The sequence below is a fragment of the Saccostrea cucullata genome, unplaced genomic scaffold (assembly GCF_032062105.1).
Source record: "Saccostrea cucullata isolate Sc308-1 unplaced genomic scaffold, CSIRO_AGI_Scuc_v1 ctg7257, whole genome shotgun sequence".
Classification (NCBI taxonomy): Eukaryota; Metazoa; Mollusca; class Bivalvia; order Ostreida; family Ostreidae; genus Saccostrea; species Saccostrea cuccullata.
The window spans coordinates 1-17,920 of NW_026927960.1; the positions used below are offsets into that span (position 1 = coordinate 1).

The 17,920-nt window shown below is 30.5% G+C and overlaps 2 protein-coding genes across 2 annotated transcripts; one reads left to right on the forward strand and one right to left on the reverse strand.

Annotated features, from left to right (window-relative positions):
- Positions 1–1,438: 1,438 nt before the first annotated feature.
- LOC134276006 (uncharacterized) lies at positions 1,439–3,758 on the forward strand. The gene is made up of 4 exons (XM_062758278.1): positions 1,439–1,644; positions 2,915–3,001; positions 3,218–3,317; positions 3,662–3,758. The coding sequence occupies exons 1-4, from the start codon at positions 1,458–1,460 to the stop codon at positions 3,744–3,746; spliced, it is 459 nt and encodes a 152-aa protein (XP_062614262.1). The 5' UTR covers positions 1,439–1,457; the 3' UTR covers positions 3,747–3,758.
- A 1,986-nt stretch (positions 3,759–5,744) lies between these two features.
- LOC134276008 (C-type lectin lectoxin-Phi1-like) lies at positions 5,745–10,314 on the reverse strand. The gene is made up of 7 exons (XM_062758281.1): positions 10,021–10,314; positions 9,566–9,755; positions 8,179–8,217; positions 7,915–7,965; positions 7,262–7,341; positions 6,990–7,092; positions 5,745–6,078 (listed from the first exon to the last, which is right to left on the reverse strand). The coding sequence occupies exons 1-7, from the start codon at positions 10,075–10,077 to the stop codon at positions 5,855–5,857; spliced, it is 744 nt and encodes a 247-aa protein (XP_062614265.1). The 5' UTR covers positions 10,078–10,314; the 3' UTR covers positions 5,745–5,854.
- Positions 10,315–17,920: the final 7,606 nt, after the last annotated feature.

Here is a 17,920-nt window from a genome sequence, read left to right on the forward strand (position 1 = left end):
TATATACTTTTATTTTTGTTACAGCTGATCTTGCATCATACATTTGATTAACACGGAGGAGCTTAGGTAGAGGTAAAATTAGTTACTTTTTAAAAGAATAGCCTTGTTATATTAGAATTCTTTACTGATTTAATGAATTTTTTATTGGTATTACAAAGGATATAAAGGCCTGAGTGCTTATGTTAGTTTACATCAGAAAATATTTTATTGCCTGATTTTTATGACCGCAGTTTAATATGTAAGTGCAAAAAGCTCAAATAATACGTAATATGCAAAGATTTGCATGATTTTCTTTCAATAATAAATATTATTTAAACCCTTTAAAATTAGCAAAAGATCATTTTAATTGCCATGATACCATTAAGTTAAAATGTGATACATCTTAAAGTGATATACGTAAAAATTACAATTACAGTGCAAAAAGGTCATATTTATAGTGCCGTTCCTAGTAAAGTACACATCGACCCACAATTTGGCATACGTTAGATACGACAAAGAAAGGAAAACACAAACACACACTCTCCCTCATTGCGTTTTACGCAATATTTGCAGTTACGAAGACAGTCAATCAAATTCTGGCACATTGATGCATTTTTATGCGGCTGATCAATACAGAGAATATTTAATTCCCATCATCAATGAAGTTCTGATTAAATGATTAAAGACATTGAAGACATGAGGTATTCAATACGCGTTTGTATGATGTATATATTTTTTCATATCTTCAGCTTGCCAGGACATTGAACTTCTACGAAATACAATTTTCTTTTTTTATATCATCTGCATTTATAAACATAATCGATCATCAGCTAAAGGCAAATGAGAAAGCAATAGCCTTTCAAAATAATTCTAAAGATCGCTTATTGGATAATATTTCAAATAAAATTCTTTGAGGTGATTTTTAATACAATACCAGCAGAGTTATTGGTTTAACTTATTTTAAAATATGCATACCAGATCAAATGAATAAAGTGCAAAACACGTTTGTTAAAGTTCAATGGTAATCGATCAAAAATAATTTTGTGGGGTGTCCCATTCTTTTCATGTTTTTATTAGAATTGACAGACACTTTTTTGACCTATATTTTAGTATAAATATGAACATTTGTCTCATGCAAATCATTTGTAAATCAATTAAAGGTAAGTATAATCAACATTCTCAAGTATTTTGTAGTAAGTCTGCTTAAGCGTCTTTTATCTTTACCAAATATTTATGTGTGTAAGTAATTATTTTGTTATGAAATACATTGTTGTATCCACTTAAAGACTGTAACTTATTAAAATAAATAAATGCTAAAGAAGCGTAAGCGAAAGAAAAAATAAAATTAAAGAAATTTTTTATCGGATAATAAACAAGTATTTACCAATCACTATTTTTTTTTTATTTTACATGTTCCAGACCAATAACAAAACTAAACTAATTTTGTCTTATAGAATAGACGACCTCAAAACAGAGACATGTCAAAAACACTGTTATATATAGCAGTCCTGGTGACACTCTTCCATAAGTCATACACTCAGACAGAGTTGAGACGTGTCTGTCGACCTTATCAGCTAGATGTAGGAATCAGACGAGGGCCCCGAGACAACGAGGCCACCCACACCTGTATATCTGGCCCCCTCAATGGTAGATGCTTCGTACAAGGTAAAAACGATATTGCATGAGCTTTGTCGATATTTTCAAAAAGTATTTCAGCTATTCTTGATTTAGGACCCTTTCATTTTTCCAGATGGTCTTTGTACATGGAAAAGAAAAAAATGCATTTTGGGGGTCATTTTTAGATCTTGAATGAGATAACATGAACATATACGTAGACTGTTTCTTTGAAAGCATTGCCGTGAAAAGTCCTATTTGTCTTTTAAATGATTTATGGATATTATGAAGTTATCTTCAAAAAATAAAATAATCAAGTTTGATACATTTTAAAATCATGTATACATTTATAATATTGCATAAAACACAAATAAATAATACTTTGGACTTTGCAATAATTTGTATAGATTGTTAACTTGTACTAATAAAAACTAATCTTACAGATGTTTAAAGCAACAACAACAACAATTTAATAATAATAATACATGTAATAATAACAATAATAATAATAATAATAAAATACATGTGCAATGTACAACAGCTCAAATATTAATGTTCAAAGTTTATGTAAATGTTTTTATCCTGTAAAATAATGTAATTTCTTATTGAACAAACTAAGGAATCATGATTTTTTTTATTTATTAAGTACCCTTTCAATACATTTCAGCTGTATATTGTATAAGATTTCTGAATATACACCTGAGGTTTTGGTAAAAATCAAAAGTGCGAACAAATTAACATTGTCTGAATATCTCTGATAATTAGAAACACAGGTGTGATAAAATGTTACCTTAACTTTCAAGTAAATGTCAACTTCAAAAGATTTTCCTGTTAATAAGCGGAAAATCTTGTTAGAAAAATCTGTTCTGTCACCCACTTGGTTATTTTAGTCTATGATTTCTTGTCGAATAAGTTTGCCTTGTTTTATTCATATCTTTATGCTTTGGAAAAATTGTTCTTTGGAGCTGGAAATATTGTTCAATCTGATTAAAGACTTTTTTCAGAGTCTAAAGATTGAATCATGATATATAATATCTTCAGATAAAGACATGTCGATAATATTATAAGATATAAAAAGAAATACTGAACACTGTCAGTTAATAAACTGAACTGTCCAAAGAAACACATCGACCTGTCACAACATCCGTGTGATTTTTAATTTGTATTTGATTAAAGAAACAAGACAATTTTTTTTATTGATAATAATTACCGATTTAACAAAATCATTCAATTTCAAATTCTTCTTATTATTGATTATCAATTTGAAAATGCATAAAATGAGAATTAATTGCATTACAAAAATTATATTTCGATTTGATAGATGCAGAAGGTGGATTCAATTGCACAGATAACTTTCAGCTTCAGGGTGGTCTACCAAATCGTCAGTCCCTTTGTTGTGAGAAATTAGGTATGTACAAAATATTCTTGCTTACCCAAATTTGCTATTTAGTGCAATATACATGCAAGAAATATTCAAAATTGATTTTGAAATTTTTAATTCCTGTCAAAGTGAAATGTTCGATCAATTTTATACATTCTCGTTATAAACGCACATTTCTAATTTATACACAACATTTACATTCTCATTGATAGTTAACAGTACGTTTCAATATTTTAATTACAGGTTTTCAGTTAACTGGCTGCTTCGTACCGAGGCAATTGTTTTCATTTCAAAGAGGATTTAACATACAGCGACGCAGATCGGTCATACGGAGCATCATCAGGTTTTTTTTTCTTACTAACAATCTTTACAATATTCTTTTAGTTAAATCTTACTAACCTAAAACAAACTTAGTAATCTTTTTCTTCTGAAAACTACATGGACTTGATACAGAAAGAAATAAAAGGTGATCACAATGACTATCAATGGATCTCATTGATAGGGAAGAAGTGAACTCTCTATAGACAGTTTAGTTTAAAAAAAAATGCTACTAAAAAGAGATGGAACAAAACATCATTAAAGATTTTTACGATAATTATTTAGTATGATTTTGTGTAAAGGTAAAATTAACAACGGTTTACAGAAAATAATGAAAATGTATCATAATGTTCAGCATTCTATTTGCAGTGTCCCTACACCGAGGGATCAAACGACCTTTGCTGTGGAGCTATGTTTTCTCCGTAGAAAACGACATTCATATTTCCTCGGATAATATTCATTTTATGTTTATATGTATAATCTTGTTTTGAAAAGTTACTATCTTTTGTATCTGTTATTGAAAAATAAATTTTGTATTTAAAACAAAGTTTTCGGTCATTAATAACAATTTGAAAAACGCATCTACATGTAGGTCCTGTAAATTTTCAAGAAATTCGGACTTATTCTGTTAATTAACGTACCGTTCATGTACACATGAATACTGTAACACCATTATGGCTGTCACAGTACTGAATCTGTTGTATGGAGATCAGATTTCGAGTAATTATTAAACAGAGAAAGATAATCATTTTTTCATAGTTGGATAATAGTCACTTTACATATATTTCACTTACTTTGGTCGTCAATACGGTGAATATGTTGTTTTACTCTGGAGAAGGCTACAAATCTCAATTTGGAATATTTGTAATACAATTTTTAGGGTTTTGATTATAAGTTGCTCAACTCTCCGAAAAGAGAAATTATTTTCATCTGTAAACATGACTATTCCTATATTAAATCATCAGGATGAAAAGACTATTTATCTCACAATCTGGTGCACATGCATGAATGTCCTGAAATATTACATGTTGTAACATATATTTTATTCGAAAAAATGTTGCAAGACCATAAATGCTAAATCAAATTTTCCATAGATTAACGGGTTTTTATAATGAAAGTGAAATATCTTTTCATGTAAATAAAATGCAACTTTTCTCCACATGACTACATTTTGTTTCTTTTTACTAAACGACATTTACATATTTTACACATGTCCATTTTAGAGGTAATCAAGTTACATGTAGCAAAATGTTCCCATTGTGCCGTTTGAATTCCGACATCTGACTCATTTTTTTGGAAAAGAAAATATCAGTTGCTTTTAATCAATAGATAAGCTGATCTAAAAAAGACTTTAAATCACGAAATCTTACATTAAGCTGAAAATATATCCTTCTACGCGAGGATATTTACATGTAACAAGGACTCAGAGCATTTAAAAAAGTAACCAGTTTTCCCCGAGAAAAGCATTTTTTTAATAATATACTTTACAGGATTGCTTTTGAACTTGAGTTTTCACAAATGTACTTTAAAGTAAGAAAAACACTTTTTTTTTTATTTAAAAGTACGATTAATTTCTTTGCATAAGAGTCTCTCACTTCTAAAATCTTGCTACACTCTAACACGTGTACTTTTGTTTTTTTTTATTTTGCCTTTTAATATTGAAATGTACTTTTACTTTGAAATCAGGATTTAGTACATGTGCCTAAAAATGCCTAAAAAATAGAAGAAAAGAAAAGCAATTGTCTGGAATTATCCTAAATAAATACATAATTTTTTTGATTCAAAATTGTTGTTCAAATTAGTTCCAATAAAAAGCCTTTTTCCTCTTGTTAAAAAATTAAACACACTGAGATACAATATGAAAGAAATGTTAATCATCCCCAAAAACACAGTTATTTTTATTATTGTTATTACTGTAATTATGATTTATTGAAATAACATGAAAACACTAAGATTATTCAAAAACATGTTTTATGTTTACTTTCCTCTTCATGTGATAAACTTATCAAATGATTTATAGCAATTGTTTTATTTTTAGATAAACGAAAGAATGATTGATATATTTAATGTCATTTATCGTTATTTTGCATTGTTAAAAGTACAAAAACAATTAAATACGTGCAAACAGTGTAATCTGAATGCATTGTAAACGTTCCAGATACGATCTGCTATACACTTTCCTTCTTTAAATTGGTAATAAAACATTCATATTTTTAATTTTGTTCAACACTTTATACATGTATACGCCTTTACATTTAATTCTTTTGTGAAAAGAAATTAATACATTAAACGTTTTACTTAGAAACATCGTTATACAACAAACAAAAAATAATTTAAAAAAATGTTATGAACTTCTTATTCTTTAAATTTCCCTGATAAATGTAAGATAGAAAATATTTTATTAATCAACGTATATCACAATGCGGAGAAATCATGAATACATGTACATGTGTAAAAAAAAAATTGGTATCTTTTATGGCAACATTCGAGAAAAACATGTACAAAGGATATAAATATGAAAATGCAGAAAAATACTCCTTTCTAGAAATAAGAGTCAGATATTTAATTACCCTTAACGAATTCACATAGAAATCTCAAGCTGTGCTCACAATAATTATCATTCCATAACCACCCCTCCATCCCTGCTAGTTCCAGACAGTTTTCTTGTTCGAGATAATTGTTTGGTTCATTTTCTTTCCAGTTGAAGAATGTTATATTTGTATTTGTAGACGCCCACTTCCAAAGTCCCTCGGTCTCTTTGTTTGTGCCGCCTACCCATACACCATCTGCGTAAATAAATCTATAATTACATATGTGAATAAATAAATTAATATAGTAATTAATAAATGTGGCGAAATCGAACAGTATTCGAACTCAAATGTCCATGAAACAGTACAAAATAGAATTAGAGCAAACAGGAATTACCTCCAAATAATCAGTGGTGGGATCAGGTGACATGGAAGAGTGAGCATCCCCTACCGTTTATTTAACGTTGAGCTTCAACATTTAATACCTTCATCACCAGCATACAGCGTTTATATCTCTCAGTTGATACGATACACAAAAGCATGCTCTACAAATGTACATTTTCTTAAACGAGGTAATTTATTGACAAACAAGTTGATGAAACAGGAATATCAGCAGTCTCGTGTAAAGTCATCATTTCGTAAGTTTTATGGTCACTGCAATGTCCGTGTCAGCAAATGCAATTTATCATTGAGTCAAATGCTGACTGACGTTTTTCATAATTGTTAGTCTATTATGTATACACTGAATTGACGATGGATTTTTTCGTTATTACCCGATCATGACAAGGAGCACACCGCGGGTGTGACCAGTAGGCAGGGGATGCTCACTCCTCCATGGCACCTGATCCCACCAACGATTTTTTGTAGGTCCGTGTTTGTTCTGCCCCCATTTTGTACTGTTATATTAACTTTTCAGCTAGCTTGAATGTTGTTCATTATCTCCCTATATTCCTCATTTATATTTTTACGACACATATGGTTAAGACATATTGAGGTTAGCTTTTTTTCTTTTGTGTCTTTGTTGTTTAACGCCTCTCTCCAGGATTTTCACTCATATGGATACGAGACTCTTACAATTATAATTCCTACATATTCCAAATAAATATATTATTTCCAACCATCTCTAAAAAAGCAATCAAATTAATTAATTTGGAGTGTAAAAAGGTTACCCCCAACGGTGGTTGCCTCACTCAAAGAGTTGTTCACAATAAAATCATTCTCTTTTTCGGTTTCAATTTCTGCTAATTTTCCACCAATACCAGAGCACCAAGCCTACAAATTAGAATAAGTTTAAAAAAATTGTTACAACTTTTGATTTTATGTTATACGTTAGCCTGGATTTTTCTCACACCAAAAAATACATGACTTTTTAAAAAAAATCATATTCCTGTAATAAAATTTATAGCCAACGACTGAAAACCAAAAATCGTCAATAAGTCACCTGAGACTGTGTCCAAGTCAAACGGCTGAGAAATGATATGTAAATGGACCTTCCATTGGTTGACCATAAGTGTGGAGACTCTACAAGAAACCACTCGTTAAGTAATATACAATACACTCTGTAGTTTTGCATTTTAATTATATTATGGCAATTTTTTCCTAAGGAATGATAAAAAATTCAATAATTATCAAAATTAAAGCTTTATTTAATATATATTTATTACTTGAGATAAAATGTTCTAGTATAACGACATAGGTCAAAGCCCTGTATAAACCTTAAGAATATCTCAAAGAGCATTTTTGTCTGTAAAAACCTATCTGTTCATACTAAATATACATACAGTAAAACTCGTTTAGTACGAACATGGATATTGCGAATTCACGGATAAAGCAAAGTTATTTTGGATCCCTAACTATATGATTTTCATGAATTCCTTATACGGATAGAACGAATTACGGATATAACGAAGCGATTTCATAGGTCGCAGAGACTTCGAATTCGTTATAACCGAGTTTCACTGTAATTTTTTTGTTGGTGCCGAAGGAATGGAGACATACCATTTTTGTTATGAGCTATAAGCTTTTAAATGAATAAGGACCTTTTCTATCTTTTAATATTAAAAATACTGAATAAAAAGATAAAAATCGACCTACCAATTATATTTTTTAAACGGCTTGTTTGCAGCTGCAGTGACTGGTTTAGTTCTGTTAAAAATGTATATAAAGTGTAGCGTTAAGAAAAAAAAACATGCATCATATGTATTAATACAGTGATGTACATTGTAACATAAGAACTTAATAGCGAAACTCTATTTCGCTAAAAACAAAACAAGAAAAGCACCCCACCCCCCTAAAAAAATGAATAAGAAAAAAATAAAAAATTTTTACACAAAATGAAAAACATGGCAGATAACTTACCGATGATTCTTTTCTGATCCTCTAGTACAACATTGTTTCCTATACCATAAAGATAAAATCAAGAACGAGTACAGGTAAAAATATGTTACAAAGTCAATAACATGTAGAGACCTAACACGGAGTCATAGGGGGATGAAATAGAAATCCCTACTGGGCTGGATAAACCAGAGTCCAAACTCGAATAAATATATACATTTTTTTCTATTTTAAAGACCAACGAGCTACAGTTTTGCATGCAGCTAAAAAAAATGAGCATTTTTAAAAGATTTTGATATCAAGTTTCAATCCAATATCATTCAACATAAAGTATCATAACAGGTAAGAGGAAATTTAAATAACTATAAATCTGCCGCCATTTTTATTTAAAACATTCCTAAATGTAGGACTGCAATTCTTTTTTTTTTTTTTTTGCTTATGAATATATACATTGAAAATAGCAGGTGTTATATTTACAGTGGACACCCAACATGGCATCCAAAACAAACTTCAGAAAGTTGTAGGGGGAAACAGTTGTTACACTAATGATTACTCTTTATATTTAAGGTAAATGTCAAGTTTTAATCCATATTTATTCAACACAAAATAATCAATAATCAGCTGATTGATCAAAGAAGTTTTGCCATTTGTCAGGAAAAAAATCCACCGTGTTGAATCTACTTAAATCAGTTAAGCCGAAACAACATATTTTTTTTTTTTTTACAATAACAAAACTTCGAACAGAATGCCGTGCCCGATTTTAATATCACTCCTTGACGGAGACATAAAACGGAAAATTCCATGATGTCATGTGATTAGCTTTTATCCATTCAATTACCTACAAATTTGTCTGAAGTGCATTCTGTGCATTTTCTTTGTGGTGACTATCGGTATTTGTAAGAGTAGGTAAACGGGGTGTTATTCTTTCTCAAAAATATATACTACATAGTGACATTCTAAAAAATCAAGGTCTTAGATTGATATACAGCATTGACTGTTAATCCTGAGAGAAAGATTTTTTTCAAAATGTTGTTCGTTTTGTATTCCGCGTATCCTTGAATAGTACAATGTATACCTGTGCATTTGAAAAAGAATTTTCATACCTATTAAACTTCTATAAATGAAAACAAGGGCATCTTAACACCTGAAACTATTTATTTGAAACTGTCACGTTAAAATAAATATAATATCGTGAAGACGCAAGTGTTTGTTTTCTCTTTAAAGGACACCTAAAAAATTTGTTACCGAATGTGCATTTTAATTTCTTTGTCAAATAACAAGTAACTCAACCGATATTGCAAATTTTGAAAATTAACACTGAACAGGTGCCTTTAAAAATTGCTATTACTTCATTTCTGTCACCAATGATTTAATAGAGGAGGACTATGTTAGAAAACATGACATAACTCACCATAATTATTATTGAGCTTAACAGCAAACAGTGATGCCATCGTTACAAAGCCGACAATGAGACATATACTGACGAAAATAACAATGCATGTTTTGAGAGAAACTCTTGGTTTTTGAGATTTTTTAGGTTCATTGCCAACGACAACACCGTTCTTTTCCTTTTGATATGGTCTTACAGGAAATTCTCTGAGCTAAAACAGGGATAAAACACTCAATGTATAAAACATAACGGAATTTGTTAGTATCTACATTCAAGAGAAAACTTTACATTTTATGCTAATTTCAACGGACATATTAATATAAATCAACATTTACACGAACATAAATGAAAACTCCATGCCTTAAAAAATATAATCAAACCAAAATTATGTGATTTATTTTGTAAATATTATTCTACAAAAGCAGCTAGTAAATAGGTTATTTTACATTGTTTAACAATATAGTATATGAACTTACCCTCTCATATCTTCCGACATCTTCCCTTTTCTTTAGGCAAAGAAAATTCAATAACATAAAATAAAAGGTACACCAAAAGAGGATTTAAATAAAATATAGTTTACACCCTTTTTGTCATCAGTCTTTCTGATTCATTGATTGTATGTTGTTTACCGTCCCTCTCGAAAATTTTTCAATCATTTGGAGACGCCACCACTTGCCGGCGGAGAGCTACATTTTTTGGTCCATTACCCTGCACTTTGGGTCATTGAGCAGTGAAAATATTTTTGTGTCAGCACCTACTGTGACACAGGGCCTCGGTTTATACGGTCTCATCTCAAGGATCAGTCCCCAAGTGGGATTCAAACCCGCGACAAAAGGATGAATATTTCTTTTTTCGTTAAAAGTTAGGGGAAATGCAAAATTTTATTCAGATAAAAAGATTTCACTAAATCATGTAACAGACTTAGAATATATTTGTTCGTCTTTAACGAGTCTTTAAAGGTGAAATCACTAAATTTTGATGGGGTTTAGTTTTCTATATCCTCGTGGAAAGCAGAGACCCATGAAATACATGTAATATCACCCATGAACTGTAATTATTCTTCAAACCACAATTTCACAGTCAGAGTACACGTACATATAGCTCAGTCTATGGAGCGGTTGCTTCGTATTCGGAAAATCGTGGTCCCGAATCTCGGTCGCGACTGCCCTATGTCGCTGGAAAAAAAAATAGGTAGCAACTGTTCCTTCGCCATGCGCTCGTTGCCTTAAAGGAAGTGAAAGTTGAGGGTCATTCGGATGAAACCTAAAAAAAATGGGGCCCCGTGTCGGGTAAAAACGTTGATACGAAAAAGATCTATCACTGCTCAATGGCTGCAAGTTTTGATCATAGGTCAAAATTTTTAAGCCTATAAACGGTACATGCTGAAGTCTCTATATGAGTGAAATATTCTCCAAAAGGACGAACAGCAACAAGTTTTCAACAAAATTATCAATAAAAATATCAAACCACACATTTTATTCTTCTCGAAATAATTTTTTTTTTTAATTTTAATTTTTTACAAGATTTTTCCACTGATTTTTGGGGTACAATTTACAAATTTAACTGATTGCTTGTTCAACTTCATTCTCGAAAAAAAATCTGCTCATTTTGATATCTCACCATTTGCCTGTAGAGGTCTGCAATCTAAGGGCCTTGTGGAGTACATATGTTATTTCATGCCAGAGCTTACTGCGAGATGGGAGTTCTTTTTCAACAGTAATGTAATTGATAAATTAAACTGAAGAAATTTTCCTTTAAACTTTTTACGCTGAAGATAAACTGCAAGGTACAAGAATACCGAACATGAAAAAGAAGAAGGGATTATAGAATAGATGAAAGTCATCCGAGCCGAATTACATTAGTGATATTTTAAAGTTTTATTTCATCTTGTTGCATGTACAAGCTAAAGGCTTAGAACTACTATTATGCTTATTCCACGTGTGGATTTTTTTTTTAGCTTGAATGCTGTTCATTATCTTAATATATTTAATGCTTTAACTTTCTTTTAAAATATCTTTATGTTTGCCTTCCTTTCAAAATGTATAATTGGTGCATTTATAGAAAAAAAAAATCATTTTAAAAAGTATTTTATGTACTAGAAATGTCCATATTATGACAAAAAATATAGTTTACTGGGATGTTGTAAGTATTTATAGATAAAACACATGTTAATCATAATTACCTAAACGTAAGTGGATTTGCTTTCCTCTATTATAATTTGTCATAGTGAAACCATCATTATATTGTGAATTCTAATTTATAGTCATAGACTTGTAAATGATAAGAAACTCCGGTTGTTCACTATCAGTCTAAAGTTTTTAATCAAAGATTTAGTCATTATAAGCCAAAAATTTTGAGAGAAAAAAAAACATTTGATCAAATAAGAAATGTGTTGCTTTCCAGGTCTTAATATTCAATTAATATAAGTCCTGATGGTATCACAAACCTTGAGTGGGACGTAGACTGAAGTAGTATACACTTATCCTTCACAGCGCAATAGATAGTTTTCATATGACCTAAATTTAGCAAAAGTTAGCTCCCCTTGTCCGCCATACTGGAGGTCCAAATGCTCATATTAAATCCTTCATTGTTCAACCAATTTTAAATTTTTATATTTGCGATTTTTAATAAAAACAAAATGGCGGCGGCCAGGAATCATGTGCTCTCTTTTTTTGGAACTCGCTACAAGAATATAAATTTTTGAGTACTACCACTTTAAATGATATCTTTGCCTCGATTGTCAGTTTTATTATGCTGCTCATCGATTAAAAAAATATTTAACAAAAAATAAAAGATACTTTAATTTTTTTCCATCAAATATTTGAATGTTGAAAACATAATTTCTTACCGCCATGATTAAATATGGTAAGACGGTAATATTGCAAGTAAAGGAAAACATAATTAGTCTAGTCAATCTTTTAAACGTAATTATCACCATAAACACATGTCTAACTTCTGGATAATTACTTTTATGCAATTTTAACTAACTAAAACTAATTTTAAGAAATAAATACATGTACTAAATGAAAGGTGGGACTTATATCAGTAAAATACCCATTGCATGGACTTTATCAAAAAAATTAATTCCCATTCTGTTTCAAAAGTCCTATATTGTTTAATGTAAACAAAATACTATTTTCCACTTTTCAAATTTCAATTTCAAATTTTAATAAGAAATTTCAATTAACATTTGTTCTTGATTTAGTTCCTGTTCACTAAAATGTTTCACTTAAATTACAAATGTACATGTATTCAGATTCATCATCTTTGTTTGTTTGTTTTTTTTGTTTTAGATTTAAAAACCATAAAATTAACCTGCTCAGAAATCAAATACAGTGTAATCTAACAAAGTTCATGGTTTCATAACACATATAGTGTAGTTTTTAAAATTTTAACATGTTCCATAACTGAAAAAAAAAAATTCTGAGAAAATTAAAAGAGCTTTCTACACAGTGTATTATATTATAAAATACCACTTGAGTTGTTGTGCATCAAGAATGAAATTTAATTGTAAAAGATTATAAATATATATGTTTAATTTGATCATGTATTCAGTCATATCCAAAAAATCGGAAAAAAATAAAATAAAAAAGACATAAATACCTACCCTATTTTTTTTAGGCTGGTAGCAGGAAACAAGACTATTATTTTTTTTTGGCCTAATCCTTCATTGTTCAACCAATTTTAAATTTTTATATTTGCGATTTTTAATTAGGAATCATTTTTTTCTGAAGAATATAAATTTTTGGAAGCCTCCTTTATTAAGAAAAAAATATTTAATAAAGATTTTCCATCAAATAATAATTTCATTAAACTTGGTAAGAGAGAGAGAGAGAGAGAGAGAGAGAGAGAGAGAGAGAGAGAGAGAGAGAGAGAGAGAGAGATTATATATTAATCATAAGCATAAGTGTATTTAAAATTTTAACAGTAGAAGAGAGAGAGAGAGAGAGAGAGAGAGAGAGAGAGAGAGAGAGAGAGAGAGAGAGAGAGAGAGAGAGAGAGAGAGAGAGAGAGAGAGAGAGAGATAGAGAGAGAGAGATTAATTCTATATAATACAGTTTTGAACAAACAAACAAACAAACAAACAAAAAAAAAAAAAAACAAAAAACAAAATAAAACAAAATAAACAAACAAGAAACAACAGCAACAAAAAATAGTGTTTGCTTGTTTCTTGAGGTACAGATTAAGTGTTTATGTACTGAAACATTTTACAGGGGGCACTGACATAATCCTCCGTCATATTTTCTTTCCAAGTCAAAATGTTCTTGTTTTGCTCATTCCGTTTTAAATCTGTTATAAAAAAATTAATGCGTTACATTTTAAATTTTTTTATGTGAAAAATAAAACAAAATTAATTAAAACATTTTTATTTTAAAGATGTAGAGAAACAACGTTTTAAAAGGAAATTTGGAATATGCAAGTTGAAAATGAAAACAAAAATTAAATAATATAGAATACAATTGATATTCAGTAACTCAAGCTATATGTTAAATGTTCTTGATTTTAAATAATTCTTGTCTGAAGAGTGGACAGATTAAAACAACCAATGTTTCTTCGTAGGTACAGGTAATAAAACTAAAATTATGGTCATCCTCGTCATTTACATGTTAATTTAAATCGGGTCATGTAGTGTCATTAACATTTTAAGAATAATAGACATTTTTTTACAAGTTTATTAGGAAAAATAATTTATTTCCATAAGCTTCAAACAGGATAAATATAAAAAGAGGTAAATAACCTTTGGCGTCTGCATTCATATGTCCATGGTCTCACTATAATACTTAAAGAAAACGGAAGGAAAAGGATAAGCTTAATTTATATCCATGACTAATTGATTATTTTTATGTGAAAACATAATACATCCAATGTTGTGTTCATATTGACTATGTACGCAAAAAAAGAATGTAACCGACCTCAATTTGCTATTCCCCCCTTTTTTTAGTTCACTGAGTAAACTCAGGTGACCTATTGCTTTCCTTTTTTGTCCGTCGTCTTCCGTCGTGCGTTAATACTTGAACATTTCAGCTTCTTCTCTGCAACCGTTTTACCAATTTCACAAAGCACAAAGCATCTGTGGGTAAAGGTAAACATTTTTTTTTTAATTTGATGGTCCCTGCCCCCTGGGGCCTGAGGGGTAGGGCCAAAACCACTAAGATGAATGCAATCTGTAAAAATCTTCTTCTATACCCTTCGACATCAAGCAGTCAAACTGTTGGCACGATTGTAATCAACATTTAGTCCCCTACCAAAATTTTGAAATTCATGGCCCCAGGGTCAAGAGTTCTAGTGCTAGGGCGGGGCTAAATAGATTATATAGAGAAAATGCATTAATTCATAAAAAATTTTCTTCTATGCTCCCGAGCATTAAATAACCTAACCAAGTAAATAGTTATATTAAATAAAGCTGCCTCTTCCAAAATTGTGAATTGAATTTTATGGCCCCCGGGACAGTGGATCTGGTGTTAGGGCCAGGCTATATTGATTATGTAGTGAAAATGCATAATTTAAAAAAAAACCTTCTCTTCTGCTCCTGGGAATTAAACCAATATACATAGTTATAATGAGGAAAGATGATTCTTCCCAATTTGTGAATTTTCATGGCCCCTGGATCAAGAGTTCTGGTGTTAGGTTGCGGCTCGAATGATAATATTGTGAAAAAGCAATAATTCTTTGGAAATCTTTGAGTTTCCGAGAATTATGCCAATGATCTAGGTACATATCTACGATGAAGAAAGGCGCTTCTTCTAAAATGGTTCATTTCAGGGCCCCTAGATTTGGGGTTCATCGGGGGCCGGGGTTACCTAGTCTGAAAATAAAGTAATGCTTGGAAATCTGCACTTTTGTGTTCATCAACCATTTATGATGAAAAAAAAATTAAAATTTCCAAAATTTTGAAATATGTGGCCCTAAGGTAGTGGTTTTTGTGCGTTGGGTGCACAACTGGTGGTTATCAAGTAAGTGAAAATGCATTTTCTCATTGTTACTCTGATCTATCAAGTAACCAAAGTAAGCATGCAAAGTGTATAAGTGCATAGAATATAATGAACAACTCCGGCACCTCTTTCAAATTCTGAATTTCATGGCTTTTGGTTTAAAACACAAACAAAATTCAATTGTATGGAAGTTGTTACATGATACTCAGGTGACCTATAATGCCCGGGGACCTCTTGTTTTATATTAAATATAATTTGTTAGGAAATCTAAAACTAAAGTACAGCTGTATGCTGCTCAGATTAAAAAATAAAGTTTAAGGTCAGACTTTATGCTTTGTATCTCTTGATATTATATCAAAAAACATTTAGATTTGTCATTCTCTTCTGATTTCTATATCATTTTCAAAATGTTTTTAAATATAAGTACACTAAGTTCTTTCAATACAATTTTTAAAGCAAATTGAATTCGACTATTGTGATCACTACACACTTCAACAAGTATCCTTTCTATTAAGAAACTTAATTCTAAATCACATGATGTTGATATCCTACGAATATGTCAAATAATTTCTTACCTGTCCATGAGTTTTTTTTTCAAAAGATTTCAAAGTGTTTTCAGGATATTGCACAAACAATCAATTTATCGGACTTATATACTTAGTGGCAGTTGTAAAAGCATTTTTCAAGGGTAAAATAAAAATATCAAATTAAATCCTTCTCTCATAATCAAACAATTAACACAATTGATTATTTATTTTTATCATGTTTCTCAGAGTGCGCAATTATATTTTTCACCAGTTTTAACTGGTATATAAGTGGTATTTCCTGTAAAATATCCTAAAGACGTAATTATAAATTCATTATCAATACAAACGCCTTCAAAACACACATTTAATGACAGAAATGTCCTTCAGTTTGTCTTAAATAGCCATTCAATTCTTATCATTGATACTCTGATAAGAGAGATAACCCTTAATGACATAAATGTAAATTATTCCTATATAGATTTGCCTAGTTGAAGCAGGCACGTAGTATCAGAGGGGGCCTGGCCCCCCCACTTTTTTCCCCAACATTACCTTTACTATAGAAAATGTCTATTGAAAAGATGGTTGACCCCCCCCACTTGTTGCCACAGTATAGATATAGCCAGAAATGATAGGAAAAAATTGGAAGTGAAAGGAACTTTGCCCTGAAAAAAGTTGGCCACCCCCCCCCCCCCCCCCCCCCCCCCCCACGAAATAGAGTTTTCGAGTTCGGGGGCATTTTAATTTTTTTTTTTTTTGCTTATCACTTTTTTTAGGTAAGTAAAAAAATTTTTCTCAGGTTGGCCCCCCCACTTTCAAAAACGATGCTACGTGCCTGTGAAGTGTCTTTTTTGTCCAAATTTGCCCCGCAAGCTATGCTATATATTATAAGTAAAATATATATTTTTTTGGAAAACCATTAAGGTGCAAGCAACATTTCATATGAGTGAGCAGAGGGTTTATTATCCTTAATCCACGTACCAAGGAATTCACTTCTATAAAATATACGACAGGAAGGGACTATCTAAGTGTGTTTCAAATAATCATAGCAAGCGTCATTAAATGTAGTCAAAGATCATTGCTCCAAATGGATATGGAAAGGTGTTCAATATTCAAAAGATATTCTGTTTGGATTTCTTTTTATTTAAAGCAAAAACAGAATGCAAAAATAAGAACTAACTTAAAATGTGTGTATGTGTGTGTGTATTGTTGGTTGTGGGGGGTGTTATGTAAGATTAACTTACAAATGAGGTTCACTCGTACTATAGACAGGTCTAGACGAATTCTGTTTTTGGAGGATAGATTTACCCTCTAAAAGCCGAGGATAGAGGTGTCGCCACCTACCGAATTTTTCCAAATAAAGCACAGTCAACTCTTAACCAAACAAATTACAGTGACTCTAGCATTTATAAATCATGTAAATGTAATATAAAGATCAATTTTCTGTATAAACAATTTTGAAAATTCAAAAAATTAAAAAAGTGCCGTTTTAACTTTTCTAAAGTGCCGTTTTGACTACTCTTAAGTGCCGTTTTGCATATTTCCAAAGTGCCGTTTTCACCAGGTGCCGTTTTAACTTGTATCCGTAAATCATATGCTGATTTTTGAACTAAAACAAATAAAAGATAAAATTTCATATGATGATGGATAAATCTTGATATCAAGCCTTTATAACTGTGGTTTTGTAATTGTTGTAAATTAACTACTCAGTTTAAAGCATAATTTTCAATAATTTCCTTAATCAGTAAAATAATTACCTGTCTAAGAGATAATTATAACCAAGCTGATTTTCCGCTTCCCTAATTGTTTTAAGTTGTTTACAAATTTTAATACGGTACACATTTTTTTTTATGAAAATTCAATTTATATTTAATTTGTTTGTAATAAATTATCCTAAAAGATTATACTCTATACTTGTA

Bases quoted from the DNA above. Each gene is read 5' to 3' on its own strand.
- LOC134276006 (XM_062758278.1), top strand. From the start codon at position 1,458: ATGTCAAAAACACTGTTATATATAGCAGTCCTGGTGACACTCTTCCAT. The intron at 1,645-2,914 runs GTAAAAACGATA...TCGATTTGATAG, and splicing joins TGGTAGATGCTTCGTACAAG to ATGCAGAAGGTGGATTCAAT. The intron at 3,002-3,217 runs GTATGTACAAAA...TTTTAATTACAG, and splicing joins CCTTTGTTGTGAGAAATTAG to GTTTTCAGTTAACTGGCTGC.
- LOC134276008 (XM_062758281.1), bottom strand. From the start codon at position 10,077: ATGTTATTGAATTTTCTTTGCCTAAAGAAAAGGGAAGATGTCGGAAGA. The intron at 9,756-10,020 runs GTAAGTTCATAT...TCCCTGTTTTAG, and splicing joins ATGTCGGAAGATATGAGAGG to CTCAGAGAATTTCCTGTAAG. The intron at 7,966-8,178 runs GTAAGTTATCTG...CATTTTTAACAG, and splicing joins GGATCAGAAAAGAATCATCG to AACTAAACCAGTCACTGCAG.